This window comes from Culex quinquefasciatus, chromosome 2 (genome assembly GCF_015732765.1).
Source record: "Culex quinquefasciatus strain JHB chromosome 2, VPISU_Cqui_1.0_pri_paternal, whole genome shotgun sequence".
Classification (NCBI taxonomy): Eukaryota; Metazoa; Arthropoda; class Insecta; order Diptera; family Culicidae; genus Culex; species Culex quinquefasciatus.
Genome location: NC_051862.1, coordinates 102,671,800 through 102,692,285, shown reverse-complemented (window position 1 = coordinate 102,692,285; position 20,486 = coordinate 102,671,800). Strand labels below are relative to the sequence as shown.

The window sequence follows — 20,486 nt, the reverse complement described above, 5'->3', positions numbered from 1 at the left end:
TGTATGTTTATGAGCATGCAGCGTGCTTCATACGATGGGAGAGGAAATGCAGTCCAGTTAAGTTTACGTAGTGCGTACAGTAAGAATTGTTTTTGGACAGATTCAATACGTGCTTGGTGTACGGCATAGTATGGATTCCAGACGATACTACAGTATTCCAAGAATGGCCTGACATACGTTATATAGAGTAATTTAATAGTATACGGGTCCTGGAAGTTGAATGCAAAGCGCTTTATAAAGCCTAATGTACTTTTTGCCTTGTTTATTATTGTGTTATAGTGTTCTACAAAAGTTAGTTGTGAGTCTAGGATGACACCTAGATCACGTACTACTTTGCATTTTTCTACTGGTTGGTTTCCTAATAATACTGTTATGTTTGGTGTTTCATGTTTTCTGCTGAAGGCAATGGAGTTACATTTCTTTACATTAAATTGGAGTAGGCTTTTACTACACCATGTGTAGAAAAGATTAATTTCGTTTTGGAATACATGACTGTCATTGGCATTTCCTATTTCCATATACAATTTCATGTCGTCTGCATATACAAGTACGTTAATTTTTTTAAGAATGAAGGAAATGTCGTTTACATACAAGATGAAAAGAAGAGGTCCTAGATGGGATCCTTGCGGAACCCCAGAGGTGACGTGAATTGATTCCGATAGTACATTTTGGAAGCGAACAATTTGGTTTGTGGCAATAAGAAAACGACCAAAAAATAGTTTAAACCCTCTCAGAAATTTAATTTCCATAAATAGGTAAGATTGATGATTGACATTTTACCCGAATGAAAAGCAAGTTGTGCGATATTAGGGTAATTCATCAGTACCAAAATTGACACTTCTCACTTGTCAAAGTACCAAAACATGTCAAAGTACCAAAAGATCTCAAAAGATGAGAGGTAGGCTCTCACTGTATGGAGTTTGACAGGTCGTCTACTCTAGAGATCCTAAATAGGGAGACTGGACGAAGTGAATTTGACGTACCCAAACAGACGCGAGTTTGACGTATCCAAACGAGCATTTGCCTTTACGCCCAGCAAAACTTATCAGTGTTGCCAAGCTCAAAACATACGTTGCCAGATCAATTTAGCAAGCTTAGACCAGTCTCCCTATTTAGGGTCTCTAGTCTACTCCCTGGTTGAAATATCTCGTACGAACACCCCTCGTACGGACCGAACCCAAAAGTGGGTAACGGTCAGGCACGCTATGAGTAGTATGACTGACAGGGTGGAATGAGCAAATGTAAACATTGCAAACGGAGAAGAAGGTGAAGGTAGATTTCTTCACGCACAAAATAACTCCAAAAAGTTGCAAGTTGAACAAACAAACATAAAGAGGAAAAGCTCGCAGTCGCATCGTATGCGGTCCACCGCGGACTCCGGAAGTGGCGTGAAATCCGGTCGATTTCGGTGTTTTTCGGTGGGGAAAAGTGCGTAGAAAGTCCTCAACCGGTGCCAAAGCGTGCGGGCGGGGCCTCGGGCAGTGCTTTTGGGTGCGGCTCTTGCGAGCGGACGGGAATCGACGCGCGTAGTGTTAAACGACGGATTCGAGTGATCGTTCGAGAGCGTGCGGATCAGCGGTGCCAAATCCCGCTGTGGCGGACGGTTCGAAGTACGCGCGCGAGCGTGTCCACCGGATAGTGTAGTGCGCTAAGGAAAGAATAATTTGCAGAGTGGAATTATACAGAGAAAGGAAAACAAGATGTCGAAGAAGCAGAACAAGTGGCCGCTGGACGGTAGGGTCACACGGTCGAAGTCAATCATCGGAACAAACATGGAGGAAAAACTGGCCAAAGGAAAGGACTCCGGGAGAGCTCAGCAGGGAACATCGGGAACCAGTGCGACGACCTACGCTGGAGTGACAACCAGCCCGGCGGCAAGTACCTCAACGGTCTCCGTCCAGCAGGAGGTCACTGGGCAACGGGGAGTGGTTTATTTCGAACCCATCGATACCGGTAAAGAGTATCCGACTCAACCGGTGGAGCTGGCTAGGATTCTGACCCAAAAGAGATTCAAGGATTACCGGGAGGTGACGAAGATTGGGCGGTTCCAGTTCAAGGTGGTGGTCACGGACGCCGGCGCGGAGAACAAGTTAAAGTCCCTGAATCTCGGAAGCCACAATCTCAAGATCCACCTCCCACGGAAGAACAGCTCGACAATCCTATTCGTCAAAGGAGTTCCGCTGGATTTCGGAGATGAGGAGATCAAGGACTGCATCACAACAGATACGGAGGTTCTGGAGGTGCAGCGGATCAAGAAGAGGGTGAAAGAGAATCTGGTTGACACGTCCAACCTGAGGATTACGGTAGCAGGCCAAAAGGTTCCCCGCTTGGTCAAGATATATGGCTGCGCCTTTAAATGCGAGCTGTACATTTTCCCCATTCGCCAATTCCAGAACTGCTGGAGGTTCGGCCACAGTGCTAAAAATGCACTAGCAAGCGGCGGTGCAGAATTTGCGGACGTGGCCACGGAGAAGAGGATTGCGGAGAGCAGGATCACTGCCCCAACTGCAAAGGTCAGCACCGGGCCTCGAGTAAGGACTGCGCAGAACGACGAAGGATACAAAGGATCCTGGATACCATGCGGACGAAGCAGATCGGATACAAGGAAGCGGAAGAAGCAGCTTTCCCTAAAACGACAAATGGGTTTGAGGGATTGGAAGAGGAAGGAGACGAAGGCGTCGTTTCGTACCCCCCCTTGCAAGTAAACCGACAACGAAACAATCGCCCCGAAATTTCGGGTCGAGTCCAAGACTCATCGGGGGGTGCAAACCAAGCGGAAATCATCCGGCCGGAAGGCGGAGGCTGTCAATGTCCGGAAAACCCCTTCAAAACCACCGACTTTGAGCGATTTCTGGACAAGATGCGCAGAGAGTTCTTGGCCGAAGTAAGGAACCAGAATTGGATACAACCGTTGAAGGTTCTGCAGGCACACATCGGCAAGGAAGTTCAGGAAGTATCCTCAGAGTTTATTGTTTATTGTTTATTGTAAAAAATATCATTTGACTACTTATGGTCTATATGATTAGGCTTTCGAGCGGGGTTGGAGCGGGATCAGCTCATTGTGGAAGTCGCGAACAGGATCCAGGACATCATAGAGAGGAACTCATCACCGAACGGGAACGGAAACAGAACAGCCGATAAGCATAACAGTGGCGTGTAAGAAACTCAACATCCTACAAAACAACGTGCAAAGTATTCGCCCGTCGGAGACGAGGGAAGAACTGTATCGATTCCTAGTAGACAACGAGATCCACGTAGCGCTGCTGCAAGAAATCTGGTTAAAACAGAAAGAGCACTTCCGGATGGCCCACTACAGGATGGCGAGCCAAAGAAGAAACGAAGGTTGGGGAGGAGTAGCAGTTCTGGTACACGAAAGTTTGGAGTTCGAAGAAATAAAGTTTCACAACTTACTGCCAGTGGAGGTTATCGCTGTCAAAGTAGTGAAAGGATTCGACCCAATTACCTTCGTATCAGTCTACGTACCGCCAAACCGGGAACTGCACAAGGAATGTCTCGGGAAGATCGAAAAGCTCTTCGAAGAACTGCAGGACCTGAATGGCGAGGTCTTGGTCGGAGGGGACTTCAACGGGCACCATCAGAACTGGGACTTCAACATCAAACCGTGTCCGAAGGGGATCCTCATTCAGCGATTGATGTTGTCCTCGAGAATGGTCCTCATGAACAAGCAACAAGCCTCAACGTGTATGACCACTGCTACAAGACCAAGCTCGACCCCCGAGATCTCCTTCGCCACTCCGGGACTGGTTAGGAAAGCGTCCTGGGAAGTCTTGGATCAGGAGTTTGGGAGTCTGCATCTGTGCATCCTGGCTCAGATTAGCAGCGTGATTCCGGTGTTCCCGAGGAAGACCACAAAAATAAACCAGGAAAAGGCCATCAAGCTGCTGAACCAAGTCGATCCAGATTGCATTCAAGACCCGGAGGAAATGCAGAACATTCTGGAAGAGTGTTTGGCGAAAGCATCGTACGTGGTAAAAAACAAGAAAGCCAACTATTTGAAGCGATGGTGGAACGAAGACATTGAGGCAGCCTACGTAGCCAAACGAGAACAGTTGAGACGCTACAACAAGACCAAATCCCTCACAAACCAACTGGAACTACAGAAGAGACGAGCTGTTTTGAAACGGTTGATAAGGCGAGCGAAGCGGGAGTACAACAAGGAACTCAGCGAGCAAGTGGATGAATCAACCCCTTTGAAACAGCTTTGGAACATCATTAAAGGTCTGGACGTAGCGTTAACCCAACAAGTCTCGGCGAAACCGGAAATGTCGGAGGAGGACGGTAAGGCGTTCATGGAGTACTACTACGATGGGAAGCTCAAGGAGACGTGCCGACCGGAGATCCGAACCAACGAAGAGCTGAAAGGATACGAACGCCCAATCACAGTAACCGAAATCCTGAACACGCTCAAAAGGAAGAAAAAGCACTCGGCACCTGGCGGAGACGGAGTGTCTTACGCGATCATCAAGGGGCTTGACCTGGGATTTCAGACCAAGCTGTGCGAAATGCTCAACCACGTTTTCGTCAGCGAGGAAATCCCGGAAAGGTGGAGGTGTGTCAAGGTGAAACCGATCCCCAAGCAAAAAGGTGATCCTCTTTCCCCGTCCTCCAGAAGGCCGATAGCCTTGATGAACGTCAACCTCAAGTTGATCAACAGCACGGTTAAGGACAGGTTGAATGAGTTCGCGGAGGCTGAAAATCTTCTACCTAAACTGTCTTTTGGGTTTCGGAAGAACTGTTCAGCAATTACCTGCGTCAACTACCTAGTCAACCGGATCAAGGAGGCGAAACGGGAGAAAGATCAGGCCATCGGAGTGTTCTTGGATCTGTCCGGCGCGATTGATAGCGTCGATCTTAACATCCTCATGAAAACGCTGGTCAACTTGGGTATCCCTGGGAAGCTCATTTCCTGGTTATTCACCTACCTGAGCAAAAGGACCCAAGTGCTCGAGACGGACGGCACCAGTGAGGGGCTACCACAGGGATGCCCAGGATCTCCTATAGTCTTCAACTTCTACACCATCCCCCTGCACGATGTCAAAGAAGACGGTAGTGAGCTGATCCAGTTCGCGGACGACTTCGCTGTGTTGGGAATTGGAGATACATTGGAAGAAGCAGCAAACCGAACTAACCGATTCCTGGAAAAGTTGGCAGCAGCCCTAGAGAGCCTGAATCTGACCATCAACGTCAGCAAATGTGCAGCGATCGCGTTCACCAACAAAAACCACGAACACTTGATGATAAAAATCAGACGGGAAAAGGTGGAGATCAACAACACCCACAAGTACCTCGGTTTCACTATGGACAAGACATTGACCCACAGAAAGCACATAGAGGATGTGAAGGAAAAAGGCGCGTCCAAAGCCAACATCATCAAGTTGCTGGGCAGATGGAACAGCGGAGCATGTCCCGACACCTTGGTCAAGGTCGGAAACGCCCTGATTAGAAGCAAGACCGAGTACGGAGCACCGATCTACGGAGCAGCGGCACCAAGCAACCTACAGAAAATCCAAACCGTCCATAATGCTTATCTGAGAAGTGCAATGGGATACCTGAAGACCACACCGATCCACGTGATTCAAGCAGAAGCGGGCCAACTTCCAGTCAAAGACAGAATTAAGTTTTTGACCCTGAAGTAGATTCTCAAAGCAAATTTGAAGGTCGGCGGTTTACTTCGAGCAGGGCGAGCAGTAGATTGCCGCTGGCCGTTCGAAGGTTTCAAGTCCGCGGATGGTTATTAATGTGGACATCAAGCCCTCCTGGCCAAGGGAATAAGGTTTGATCACCGGCGTATCCTGGTCGCCGAATAGGACTTTAATCCGGGGACGTGATTATATGCGGAACCGCTGCTGACGGTGATTGACTTCAAGCTGTGCTACGAAAACTGCGGAGTCAAGTTCAGCAACAGCTTGATTCCTTGCCCGGGCTGCGTCTTCTTCATGTACTGCGGCGAGGAGTGTCGGCAGAAGAGCTGGAATCTGTGGCATCAATTCGAATGTCCGGTGGCCCCGAAGCTGCGCAATTTCTCCAACTCCACGTCAGTTTTTCTACGATCTTTTCCTGTTCGATGACAATTTGGCCGAGCAGAAGCGGTTCGAGTTCAAGTTGGATTACAGCAACCTGGACCTGGGCAACGTGGCCACGTCGCCCAGGATGCACCCGTCTCCGGTTCCCCGCCATCGAACGCACGCCGACCTGCGAACGCACACCCAAGGCCAAGCCTTCTGCCTGTCCGTCTTTGACAGCCGTCCCCGGTGATCCGCTCGACAAGAGCATCGTAATCCGGCCGCTGGAACGTAATCGTTATTCTAATCGTCCGAACCGATAGCCCGCGCAACCTTGTCACCGAACTCTCCAACGATGTCGACAAGTGTCACTCGCTAGTCCTCGTCCACCCGTAGTCAATTCCGTTGAATTACGCTAAACAAGATGTCCCGGGTGGCAATCCTTCGGTACGAGCAGTAGCACGAAGGTTTGCAGGAGGATCCGTTGCTCCTAATGCTGAAAATTATGGAATTAAGTTAAATTATAACACCATTAAAATTCAAATAAAATTAACAAAAAACTAGCCCAAAACGACAATTTCCTTTTCACTATCATTCCGAACCGATATCCGTCCCCCGGAACCATTTTTCTGCTTTCCTGGAGGATTTTTCCGGTACCCAGCCCATGTCAAATTTGAGATCGGCTTCACCATGTTAAAATTAAGTTCGGGTACTCGATGTCAAATTTGTATGGCTACGGTTTGCGCCGTTTTGATTGGATCCACTCAAATTTGAGTTCCCCTGGTAAGCGTGTGTAACAGGCTTGTGACCGATCAAATTTAACTAATTTGGGGTCGCTGAACCCGAATATGACCATGAAAATCGGTCACGGCGACCCAGGAGCGTGTAATCCAAGATGGCGTCCAATATGGCGAAGAGAGAATCTTCAAGTATTTTTAAACAACATGTAACAGGCTTGTGACCGATCAAATTTAACTAATTTGGGGTCGCTGATCCCGAATATGACTACGAAAATTGGTCACGGCGACCCAGTAGCGTGTAATCCAAGATGGCGTACAATATGGCGAATAGTGAATCTTCAAGTATTTTTAAACAAGATGTAACAGGCTTGTGACCGATCAAATTTAACTAATTTGGGGTCGCTGAACCCGAATATGACCATGAAAATCGGTCACGGCGACCCAGTAGCGTGTAATCCAGGATGGCGTCCAATATGGCGAAGAGAAAATCTTCTAGTATTTTTAAACAACATGTAACAGGCTTGTGACCGATCAAATTTAACTAATTTGGGGTCGCTGAACCCGAATATGACCATGAAAATCGAACATGGCGACCCAGGAGCGTGTAATCCAAGATGGCGTTCAATATGGCGAATAGTGAATCTTCAAGTATTTTTAAACAACATGTAACAGGCTTGTGACCGATCAAATTTAACTAATTTGGGGTCGCTGAACCCGAATATGACTATGAAAATCAGTCACGGCGACCCAGGAGCGTGTAATCCAAGATGGCGTCCAATATGGCGAATAGTGAATCTTCAAGTATTTTTAAACAACATGTAACAGGCTTGTGACCGATCAAATTTAACTAATTTGGGGTCACTGAACCCGAATATGACCATGAAAATCGGTCACGGCGACCCAGGAGCGTGTAATCCAAGATGGCGTCCAAGATCCCTACTTTATTAGTCAATACCGGCGCCCTCCCAAGAAGCCTGCAGTTCATCGAAAGGGAGGAATGTTAGTCCGATAATTGAAGTTGCAGACTCATCAAGCACACAGTTTTTCGCTATATACTTGTTGATACCGCTTGAGACCGTTGAATCCACAGCATCTCCTTCAAGCATCACGTGATTATTATTTTTTGGGTTAGTAGGATAAGGTATTGGCTTTTCGATGCCTCCCGAGCTACGATGCTATGGGGAGGACTTTCATAACAGACCCGTCGGCGAGCCTTCCGAGCAACGATGCTATGAGAAGGACTTTCTGGTTAACACACAAAATCACTCACTCACAATTATTTCACTCCACTATTAATTAATTCAAAATGTCAGTGCGTCTTTCGATCATTATAGAGAAATGGCTTTTTCACCATACCAAAAATAAAACCTTATTCGAAAAAAATATACACAATTTACCCGACGCCGTGCCTTCCGATCAACGATGATGTAGGAAGGGCTTTGAAAATCACAAAACAATTAATTAAGATCACAGAAAAAATCACAAAAAAACACCAATTACTCAACGAAAATTACGCTCAAGACACAAATAATTCAGTAAGGCATGCTATTATTCGATAACCACAATCACTCACCCCATACGAATAGCGACCCAAAAGCACAACAAAAAATTAACCTGCATAATCACGACTTCGCGTCCCCACTTCCAGCGCACCAATGATGCTATTATTCGATTACCACAATCACTCACCCCGTACGAACAGCGACACAAAAGCACACAAAAAATAACCTGCATAATCACGACTTCGCGTCCCCACTTGTGGGTCTCGTGGCGCAGGGGTAGCGGCTTCGGCTGCCGATCCCGATGATGCTATGAGACGCGGGTTCGATTCCCGCCTTATCCACTGAGCTTCTATCGGATGGTGAAGTAAAACGTCGGTCCCGGTTTCTCCTGTCTCGTCAGAGGCGCTGGAGCAGAAATCCCACGTTAGAGGAAGGCCATGCCCCGGGGGGCGTAGTGCCAATAGTTTCGTTTCGTTTCGTCCCCACTTCCAGCGCACCAATGATGCTATTATTCGATTACCACAATCACTCACCCCATAAGAACAGCGACACAAAAGCACAAAAAAAATTAACCTGCATAATCACGACTTCGCGTCCTCACTTCCAGCGCACCAATGATGCTATTATTCGATTACCACAATCACTCACCCCATACGAACAGCGACACAAAAGCACACAAAAAAATTAACCTGCATAATCACGACTTCGCGTCCCCACTTCCAGCGCACCAATGATGCTATTATTCGATTACCACAATCACTCACCCCATACGAACAGCGACACAAAAGCACAAAAAAATTAACCTGCATAATCACGACTTCGCGTCCCCACTTCCAGCGCACCAATCTCCAAGATGACGTCCAATATGGCGAAGAGAAAATCTTCAAGTATTTTTAAACAAGATGTAACAGGCTTGTGACCGATCAAATTTAACTAATTTGGGGTCGCTGAACCCGAATATGACCATGAAAATCGGTCACGGCGACCCAGTAGCGTGTAATCCAAGATGGCGTCCAATATGGCTAATAGTGAATCTTCAAGTATTTTTAAACAAGATGTAACAGGCGTCCCCACTTCCAGCGCACCAATGATGCTATTATTCGATTACCACAATCACTCACCCCATAAGAACAGCGACACAAAAGCACAAAAAAATTAACCTGCATAATCACGACTTCGCGTCCTCACTTCCAGCGCACCAATGATGCTATTATTCGATTACCACAATCACTCACCCCATACGAACAGCGACACAAAAGCACACAAAAAAAATTAACCTGCATAATCACGACTTCGCGTCCCCACTTCCAGCGCACCAATGATGCTATTATTCGATTACCACAATCACTCACCCCATACGAACAGCGACACAAAAGCACAAAAAAATTAACCTGCATAATCACGACTTCGCGTCCCCACTTCCAGCGCACCAATCTCCAAGATGACGTCCAATATGGCGAAGAGAAAATCTTCAAGTATTTTTAAACAAGATGTAACAGGCTTGTGACCGATCAAATTTAACTAATTTGGGGTCGCTGAACCCGAATATGATCATGAAAATCGGTCACGGCGTTCCAGGAGCGTGTAATCCAAGATGGCGTCCAATATGGCAAAGAGAGAATCTGCAAGTATTCGACGCCATCTTGGATTACACGCTCCTGTCCTGTCGCCTGTTACATGTTGTTTAAAAATACTTGAAGATTCTCTCTTCGCCATATTGGACGCCATCTTGGATTACACGCTCCTGGTTCTCCGGAGGCCACATCCGAAGATCATATTTGGCAAATTCCTGAAACCACTCTTGCGACATATCAAACTTCATGTTTTAAAAAGAGGAGTGTATAACTCATGTCCCCATTCAAAATCAAGAAGTTTGATACGTCGCATGACTAGTTTACGCTGTTTCCTAATGCGGTTCCGGATGTGGCCACCGGAGATCGGTGGAACCGGTTCCGATGGGTCCTATGGTATTTAATATTATTCTAGGATTGTTTTGCGTGACTATTCATGGTAGAAGAAAGCTTATCAGTTCACAATTGGATAAATCTGACACTTTTTCCAAAAATCCGGATCTTCCGGTGACCTGTTTTCCGGCCGCCGGTCCGTGCGGTGCGATTTTTCATCGGATTATTGTTCCTGGTGCAAAAACGAACCTTTTGGTGTATAGCAATCGATGGTTTGCGCGAAATCATGTTGCGGTAATTTTTTGGGTCCTTTTTTCCCACTGTGCAATGCTTAGAAACTCGGATCGTTTTGCACTTTTCAGCAAAGTTGTAAGGAATTTAATTTCCTACAAGAATCTCACACTTGGACAATTTCGGGCGAGACCTGTGATTTTTGTCTGCATATATTTTTGCGATTTCCCCATATAAACTTCCACGATAAAAGCGACCCTTACACCTAACCCGTAAAATTGGTAACGATTTTTTTTTGCCTAAGGAGTCAGAAGGTATCCCTGATTTCGTTTATTTTATTGTCACCCTAGTGGACACTCTGTTTGAAATTAAAGATTAATTATATTCACAGGGCCACGTGGCGCGGTGGTTAGCGGCTTCGGCTGCCGATTTCTAAGATGCTATGGGGCACATGTTCGATTCCCGCCTTATCCTCCTGGGGAAGTAAAACGTCGGTCCATTTGCGCAAAAGAGGTTTTGGGTGACATAACCTTCGGACGCCTAGAAATGAGCAGATACTTGCTACTGAGACCACAAAAAACCCCGGGGTCGTTAGAGTGGATTGTTTCGCTTTGATATTTCTGGTAAATTTGATTGTTTTTACCAGACAGCTGGTAGAAATTTCGCCCAATTTTCGGCAGATTCGTCTGGCGTTACACAAAACTTGGCTAGAATAAGTGTGCCAAGTGTGTCTGAACTGCACGACAAACGTCCGCCTGCGCTAAACACTCAAATTTACCAGATTATTTTCCGACCGGGCAGCCTAGTGGTCGCGCTAGATAAGGAAATTTTGTCCAAAAGGGTAACTTTTCTATACCTGATCACGAATTCGAGGTCAATTTTTCGATATCTCGTGACGGAGTGGTGGTACCTGGGTCGAACGAAGAAAATATTCTGTCTCATTTTACACGATATCTCGCAAGATCTCCTTTCTGCTCTCACAACCGCAAGCTTATGGAGGTGGCTCGCACTGACAGCGGCTCGACTTCCTCTCCACTTGCCTTATTGTGGTACGACCCCATTCACTTTTGAACATGTGAAAAATACTTTTTTGTTAATAGGAAGGGCCCACACAAAGTTGGTCAAAATAAAAAAATACAAACATTGGTGTTCGGGAGCTCGGGAGCCTCACTGTAGGTTAGAGTAGGACGGCAAAACGATAACTTGACCAGAACCAACATCTCACGGGTCCAGGGAATGATCTCTCTCAGGGAGAAGCGATCACTTCTCTGAGATAACACAATTGTACTCTAATTACGCAATCTACGACACTTTAGGCTATTTATCAGATCTTTGGGATAGGTCAGGATCAGTACAAACCGAACCATGGTCGGGTAACGAGGCCACGGGTGCCTCCGCGCGTTCCGCGCACCAGTCGGATACTGGGAATCTTAATAACTACGGCTTAACTAGAATTACTGTAAATATAGTGCGATTAAGATTAAATATACGTGTTTGGTGTTATACGTGTGTTTTACTGGCTCTACGGTTGGACTAGAGCCCTGGACAACCCCAAGAAGTAACCAACCAAGTTCTCCAAAGGATTTACGACCCGGTGGAGGAACAGGACCACAGGAAACGACCCAGCGATCTCCTCGTTAACAATTTCTGTGTTGGGCAGGAAGGCTCGGCCCCAACATAATGGTCCTTCGAGCCGGATCCAGGATGGATCCGGCCCGGGGAGAACGCTGCGTCTATGGATGGAAGGACAAAAGGATTCGGCCATCGCGGATGGAATTGGCGCTAGTTGGAGCTATCACCACCACTAGCAATCGGTTTGTACAAAACCCACTCTAGTACCTCGTACTTGTGGATTTGCGCCAAGGCAAATGGCGTTCTTTAACTCTACGGACCGTGATGGATGGTCACAAACACCACATTGGCCGGTGGTCAACTCTACGCCAACGGATGGCTCACTTCTGGTCGATTTGCGGGATTTGGATTCCCCGTCGAACTTCAACTTATCATCATGGACCAAACGAGATCGAGTTGAATCTGGAACAACGCGGGATTGCTGCTTCTGGGACAGTTCATCGGGAGCTGTTACGGATCTGGAGGGAGGTCGTACTAAACCAACCCAGCTCGGACAATACTGAACCTGCGTGGCAGTCAGTTTTCCAGGTAAATATTAGTTCAGTATATGTCGCATGCCGAAGCAAGCAACTACTCGGTTCTAACACCAATTTTCATCTCGCAAAACACCACTACACGCCCGCATCGAGTGATCGTCGTCGTTGTGGAATCGGCACGGAGGTTACGCGATCACGCAGATCATCAAGATTGTTTGGATTACCACTACCATCGTCGTATCATCACAACTCGGAAGGTTGCCGTATTGGTTACGCGGCTTGGGATCTACATACAGTCCACTGGTTTGGATATTGTGCACTACTACCTACATGTGTGCTAACCTATAGCAGCACGTGATCGTCATAGCATGCAAGGAACTGCGAAAGTGTGGCATCGTGTGGAAAAGGAACGATCATCACTACACCCAAGGCAGCTCGGTCGCACACACTCAACGAGGGAAATCCTTTACTTCCAAAGGTAAATACTACAAATCAAGTGTATGTGTCTGGCCGAAGCATGAATGGCAATGTACTCACACCAACTTTTCTCAACTTTCTGCGGAAACAATCTTCTACGATGTCCGAACTGCACTGCTGAGGAATGGTCCTCACGTGACCGCAAACATGGTTCAATGAATGGTCGCTGAGTGGAGACGCAGATCTGGAATTCACGCTCATTGACGGACGGTCGATGGCTATGTTCTGCGCAACGGTGACTATCGGGTGTCCTGGAACAACGGACACACTTCGTGCAGCTGAAGGTTTCTCTGCTCGATTGCTGATGGACAGGACGATCGGTTTGGAGAGGTTGCAGCATAACATTTCTCGTAAGGTAAAAAACTTTGAATATATGTCTACCGAAGTTTAGACGTCTGGAGACTACACCAAGTAACCGTAACTTTATCCTCTTCAAACGATCCGGACTTCATTCACTGGCTGTACTGGGACCGACTGTGAGAGATGGTCCATGTACGAACAACATCTGGATAAGGCTTGACAAGTCGCGTGGGAGTACAATTATAATCTCTCGCCAAGTCTTGCAACCCAAGCTACCAGGAGTCCAGTCGGCGAGGATAACCATCAAGTCCGACTCAACACCTCGAGGAACCATACAATCAAACAACCATCGCTGCTTCGGATTGTTTACTTCTGGTCGGTCGCACCACGTGACTGATCGGAACGGGATCGGTTCGGGACGTCTCGCAGCACGAAGAGGAGGCACATGCAAGTGTTTTGTAAGATTCGTTTCTATCCTCTTCTACATGTTGCTGCTCGTCGACCGATTGAGAAATACGGAAAGGGCTCGCTGGACAGCGAGCACGTGAAATATGTGATGCTGGTTCTGGAAGGCGTATGGTGACGTCAGACACCTCATTCATCTCGGTTGGAACGCCATTTAACAACTACCACGGCAGGGTCGTGGATGCGAATGTTGCCTGGGGCGACGTTTTGGAGTTCTGCAGAATCCACACTACCAAGGTTTGTCGTAACCAAGGACGGTTATGGCAGGGCGCTACTCTGGGCAGGGTCCGGAATTCGGAGCGCAGGCGTGGCTCAGGGAGGCTGAACCATGTCCACCAAGCGTGACGTCACTGGTACGTCATCGACCACGATCGGCGAACGGTCGCCACGTGGCATTGGATACAAGCGTGGCCACAAGGAATGCCACCACCCACTGACCGGTCCAAGGCCAGGGTCCAGGATCCCACCTGGACTAGCGGAGCACTGGGCTCCCACCCCAAGCGGCCAAGGAAGCGCTGCACATTCCCGAAACTAGGGTTCAGGATCCCACCTGAACAAGCGGAGCACCCAGCTCCCATCCAAAGCAGCCGAGGACGCGCTGCACAATCCGACCAAGGGTTCAGGGTCCAACCTGGACAAGTGGAGCACTGGGCTCCCATCCCAAAGCAGTCAGGAGCACTGCAACCCCTGGAGTGGCTACTCTAGAGGCGAGTTGACGTCACTGTGACGTCATCCAAAGGTTTCGGGAAACGGTCATCTCACCTACGCGAGGGCTGCGTCACTGGGACGCGCACACCTGGAGAAAGAGTCCAATGGAAGGATTTTGGACTTAGCCAACCTACCGGCGATCTGGTCACCAAGGACGATGCCAGATCATGTGACCACTGCAAGGGCAGCTGGTGAAGCATTCCCACGGGCGGAATCATAGGTCAATGCGAACACCACGGAGCAAGGGTTCCGGTTCCTACGGAATCAAAATATCGGGCCAGCGGAGCAACGGGCTTCCATCCCACGTGCAGTCCAGGACGAACTGTACGACCACGTAACAAGATTTCGGTTACATCAGGGCAAACGAAGAGTGGACTTCCGTCCTCCAAGCAGTCAACGGAGCACTGCGCATACACACACCCACGACACTTCCTGTGTCCGGTTCCGGTGTCAACCCAAGCAGTCGAGGATACACTGCAACTACCAGGGATTCAGCCTCGTCAAGGGGAAGGCTGTTCACAAGGACGCGAGGATCTACAAAGGTATTGGTTTCGGCGATCACTTCGCTTGGAGAATCCACAAACTACCACATCCACACGCAACGTCGCCGAGAGCTCGGCAATCAGTCGTCGACTGCTGAGACACAGCAAAGGGGAGCACGCCTACGGAGTATGGGCTCCGTTTACATCGAGATTCTGGCGAGCTGCTTTCCAAGGAACCCGGTTCTGGTGACAGTGAAGGGGACACTGCAAGATTCCAAGGACATCTGGCTGAGATGACGGCGTCAACCGACGTCATACAACAACGGTGAGTCAAGGCACGCGGCGGGACAGCAACACCTGCATCGGCGGTCAAGGTCAACAGGCACATCTGGTCGAGGACTCGACGGTGCGCAACCAACAGGAGCGTACACGGCGTGCGCTGGCAAGGAACATCGGCAGGACGAAGCTGATTATCAACGGTTTGGACAACCAGGGACGGATCACACCTGCACAGCGTTGATGGAGAGACGTTGTGAAGCAATCACACGTCTGGAAACATTCAATTGGAAGAGGAAAACTAATGAATGAACTAGTAGGAGGTCAACAAAATATCAAGAGTCACTCCACGTTACCAAACGGTGGGTGAGCAATTAAGTCATGGGTCAATCCAGCTTGGACCAGGTTTAGGTACACCAACTTTGGACACAATTTTTCAACATTTGTATCAGATTTGACCATGATTGTTTACACTTTTTTGGATTTTAACTTTCGTAATAGGAGTTCAGAAATTTCAGGGGAAATTTCAGGGTGGGTGAGAATGTTCGGGAGCTCGGGAGCCTCACTGTAGGTTAGAGTAGGACGGCAAAACGATAACTTGACCAGAACCAACATCTCACGGGTCCAGGGAATGATCTCTCTCAGGGAGAAGCGATCACTTCTCTGAGATAACACAATTGTACTCTAATTACGCAATCTACGACACTTTAGGCTATTTATCAGATCTTTGGGATAGGTCAGGATCAGTACAAACCGAACCATGGTCGGGTAACGAGGCCACGGGTGCCTCCGCGCGTTCCGCGCACCAGTCGGATACTGGGAATCTTAATAACTACGGCTTAACTAGAATTACTGTAAATATAGTGCGATTAAGATTAAATATACGTGTTTGGTGTTATACGTGTGTTTTACTGGCTCTACGGTTGGACTAGAGCCCTGGACAACCCCAAGAAGTAACCAACCAAGTTCTCCAAAGGATTTACGACCCGGTGGAGGAACAGGACCACAGGAAACGACCCAGCGATCTCCTCGTTAACAATTTCTGTGTTGGGCAGGAAGGCTCGGCCCCAACAATTGGAAAGTGATAAACATTGAATAAAGAAGATAATTAGCGAAAAAATTGTGCACTGTATTCCGCCGGGGAATTGAACCCCGTTCTATCTCATACCGTGAGAACGCATCACCGATCTGCCAACGGAACCAAACCACCGTGCTGAGAGACGACCTCTTAGAACGTGATCTGTTTCTACTGGGTTTCTACTGGGTAAGATCACGTTCTAAGAGGTCGCCTCTCAGCACGGTGGTTTGGTTCCGTTGGCAGATCGGTGATGCGTTCTCACGGTATGAGATAGAACGGGGTTCAATTCCCCGGCGGAATACAGTGCACAATTTTTTCGCTAATTATCTTCTTTATTCAATGTTTATCACTTTCCAATGTTTCTCGCCATAAGACATGTGTTGCTCTAATTTATACGGTTACCCTCCTTCTGGGTCAAAACTCAAAATTACTGCGAAAAAAATACAAATTTAAGTGAAAACCAATTCTATGAAGTAATACAAACCAGCTTGAGAAAGTCTTATAGCCGCATTTAATAATAATTCCAACTCCTGATTCGGCAACACTGGTACCACCCATCGCGAACTAGATATCTTTATGTTAAGTGAGGCCAACTTGTCTTCTGGAAACCGTGAAACCTCATCCGAGCTGCTAAAAGGCAAAATAAAAAATAACACAAGTTTTTTTTATGTCATCACAGACAAACAGACGGGACACTCGAGTGCGAAACCATCGTCCTTCAATAACCGAGCCAAAAACGGTTATTTCGAATGCAATATAGCTTCGGCATCCACTCACCCGGCGCTGATGGCGCTGCTGTCGTGACAGCTCACCCGTCTTTCCTCAGTGTGTGTAATGTGTTTTTGTTGTTGTAAAGTTAAGCGTGAGCACGTGGCAGCAAATGAAAACAAAACAAAATATGACAAGATTGGGGCAGTTTCGGCCAGGGTCAGATGAGCGGCTGACTACCGAAGACATACCTTTTGCACCACTATTAACCCAGTAGGCCTGCCGATGCCGTAGCCGCTCATGCGGCGTCCGCTACTGCGGAGGAAGCCAGATTCTGTGGTGAAGTCATCTCCTTCGGAGCAACCTGCTTATCCTTCTAGATTGCTGCTCAGATTGCTGTTCAGATTGCTGCTGCTGGTCGTTTTTTTGACGCACGGCATCTTTTTCAGGGGGGTAGTATTTTTTGAGAAATAGCAAGAAAACTGTCATATACATATGAAAGTGTGGAACATCCCCGTTCATTTGCGGGGCGAACGAAAATCTTTGGTCGGGAAAAATCAAAGTTATCTTCATTTGAAGTTTTTGAACTTTAATCCTATGGGGCGAAATTTCGAATATTTCAGGGAGCGGCCGTGGCTGACTGGTTACGGTGTTCGCTTTGTAAACGAATGGTTCTGGGTTCGATTCCCATCTGCTCCCAACGAGAAAGTTAAGAACACATAAATTTAAAATAATGAATATGAACGGAAAATCAAAGTCGCTCGAGGCGGGGTTCGATCCTCCGTCCTTTGGATTCGTACGCAAAAATGCTAACTACTAGACCATGACGACTTGGTGAGCGTGGACTGGAATTAGGAATACTGTTACAGAGAGCGAGTTGTGGCGCTATAACCACGGCAAATAGTGTCCAGGGCATTCGTGGAAATACAATGTCCCATCCCAGAGGGTCCCGGAGTACCAAACCTTCTTAGCATGGTGCTCCCAACGAATACAACCAAATCTTGGAGCGTATGGTGGTGTGTCCCCACGCTTCTTCCTCCCCTGTCGATTCAGAATTGTGTTGTTGTTCGAACACTCAGTGCTCAAACTCAACCCAATTACGAGTCATCTCTGCGATACGGCTTTACGCAGTAGGCCTGGCCGCTTTAACGCTTGTGATGTTTCAGTGCATTTCAATGCAATGGCGCACTACAAATGTTAATAAATGACAAGAAGAGTGCTAGGCGTCATCTAACCTATGGCACTCTCCAGGATCCCTTCGAAAGATTGGCTGCGCTAGGGTCTGATTAGATTAGATTAGATTAGATGGGGCGAAATTTCGAATATTTCAATTTAGTATTGTTATACAGCAATTCCCCACGAAAACAGCATGATTCGAAAAAAAAAGTTCTCCGATCGGGCTCAAATTTTTTCTGGGGGATCCTTGGCCTATATAATTAGACCCGTATTTTTTTGTTTGGCCATTAGGGTGACCTACGCCGTGTTAGGGTGGTTCGAAAAATGGCAATTTTCGTCGATTTTCGCAAAAAACACTTTTTTCCAAAAAATCATATCGACGCGCCATTTCATCCGATTTTAGCTGTCCTAGACGCAAAAGAAAGGTGATTAGTTTGGCTATTTGGGAAAAATAGTAAGAAGTTTCAAAAATTTAGCTTAACTGTTGAAAAGGTCGTATGAAAACTTAAAATGCTGTTTTGAAGGTCTCGGGACCAAAGAGCCTATGTCTGAAAATATTTTTATCGGATTCCTCGGAAAATTTCTCATAACATATCAAAAAATGGTGAAGTTATGTTTTCGATACTCTGAGATACGATTTTTTGAAAATAAAAACTGGATTTTTCGACGCGCCACGCGCAAAAATGGGAAAATGACGATAACGGCAAAAACTCGACTTTTTTCACTAAAACTGCGATAACTTTAAAATTTCAGCGATGACCTATACATGTTATGGTACCAAAAGTTGCGTTTTTTAATTACAGCCTAACAGAAAAAAATTTGAGCCCGATCGGAGAACTTTTTTTTTCGAATCATGCTGTTTTCGTGGGGAATTGCTGTATAAGTATACATGGGCATTATTTATGGTTCAGATCATAAATATAATTACTTTTGGGAAATGATGCAAGGAACATTTTTCCTGAAGCACGCAAAGTGATTGAAAATTAGGGAAAAAAGTTATAAAGGTTTTATTTAAAATTTGGGAGATTTTCTGATAAAATTGCACACCCCTTTCCAAAAATTCGCAATGTTGTTGATATTCAGATCATTATTTTGATTAATTCATTTTTGAGAAATGTTTCTGGGCCCATTAAGTATATAAATCACTACAGAAAAGTGTAATTGGTTGGGTTTATGCTCAATTTACGAATTTTGGATTTCAACCGAATCAACATATTTTTGTGTGTTTTGGTTATAAAATGTACCGTTTACATTTAAATCTCACTTTTTTTGTGAGTACATGGTCCACATGATATTTTTTTTATTTAATTAAGACATGCAGTGTAAATATCACAGGGTTTCTATGTCTATGCCTTTTGATAATTTGTATTTCCATTTGGGCTATATTGTTTGTATTGAAACTACAGAGTTGAACTTGCAATTATTGGTAATAACATAAATATTGCGTAAAAATCATTAAAAAGTTTTAATGTATATAAATCTATTAATTTTATCTCAAATAATTGAGCTTAACATACTAAACAAGTCTGGCATTCACATTTGAAACAACGAACAATACAACAATTAAATTGTTTTGCTAAAAAACACACAAATAATTGATCTTTTTATTTACAGTGGCAGTGCGTGGCCGAATGGTTACGCTGTCCGCTTTGTAAGCGGATGATTCTGGGTTCGATTCCCATCTGCTCCAACTTTCCATCGGATGAGGAAGTAAAATGTCGGTCCCGGCCTTGGTTGTTGGGCCGTTAAGTCATTCCAGGTGTACAAACAACACACCAAACCAAGCCTATTCCGGTGGAATCGCTGGCGGCGGTTGGACTCGCAATCCAAATGACGACCTTTGGACCTTCAAACACTGAGGTGGAAGGTTCCTTGGAGTAGAAAGAGGTATGGGTGCTCTCCCCATTCAAGCCTTCGAGCAGAAACTTGCAATAGAGACCACAAAAGACCCGGGGGTCGTTAATGTGGATGGTTTGATTTGATTTTGATTTACAATATTATCACCTGACCTCAAAATAAGTACGAGATCTCTTGTGAGTTTTAATAAGACTAATACAAATGAGAAAATCTAAGGAAAACGTTACATTTTATAACAAAAACACACCAAAATATGTTGATTCGGTTGAAATCCAAAATTCATAAAAGTTACTTACAGTTGAGCATAAACCAGGGATGCTCAAAGTTTTTGGGAGCCGGGCCAAATTAGAAGCTCAAATGAGCTTACGGGCCAAATAAGATATTTAAAAAAAATGTTATTTTGATTTATAAGGCTAGAAAATTCATCTATCAGCTTAAGTTTTTATTTTTT

The 20,486-nt window shown here is 46.3% G+C and overlaps 1 protein-coding gene across 5 annotated transcripts in view; it reads right to left on the bottom strand.

The window, feature by feature from the left end:
- LOC6047387 (probable ubiquitin carboxyl-terminal hydrolase FAF) overlaps positions 1-20,486 on the bottom strand; it is a 319,428-nt gene that overhangs the window by 272,012 nt on the left and 26,930 nt on the right. For 4 of the 5 annotated variants that reach the window (XM_038251497.1, XM_038251495.1, XM_038251494.1 and 1 more), the window contains one exon: positions 16,779-16,924. In XM_038251497.1, coding sequence (XP_038107425.1) covers positions 16,779-16,924 — 146 coding nt within the window. The remainder of the gene's footprint in view (positions 1-16,778; positions 16,925-20,486) is intronic. The other variant, XM_038251498.1, reaches the window with a different exon arrangement.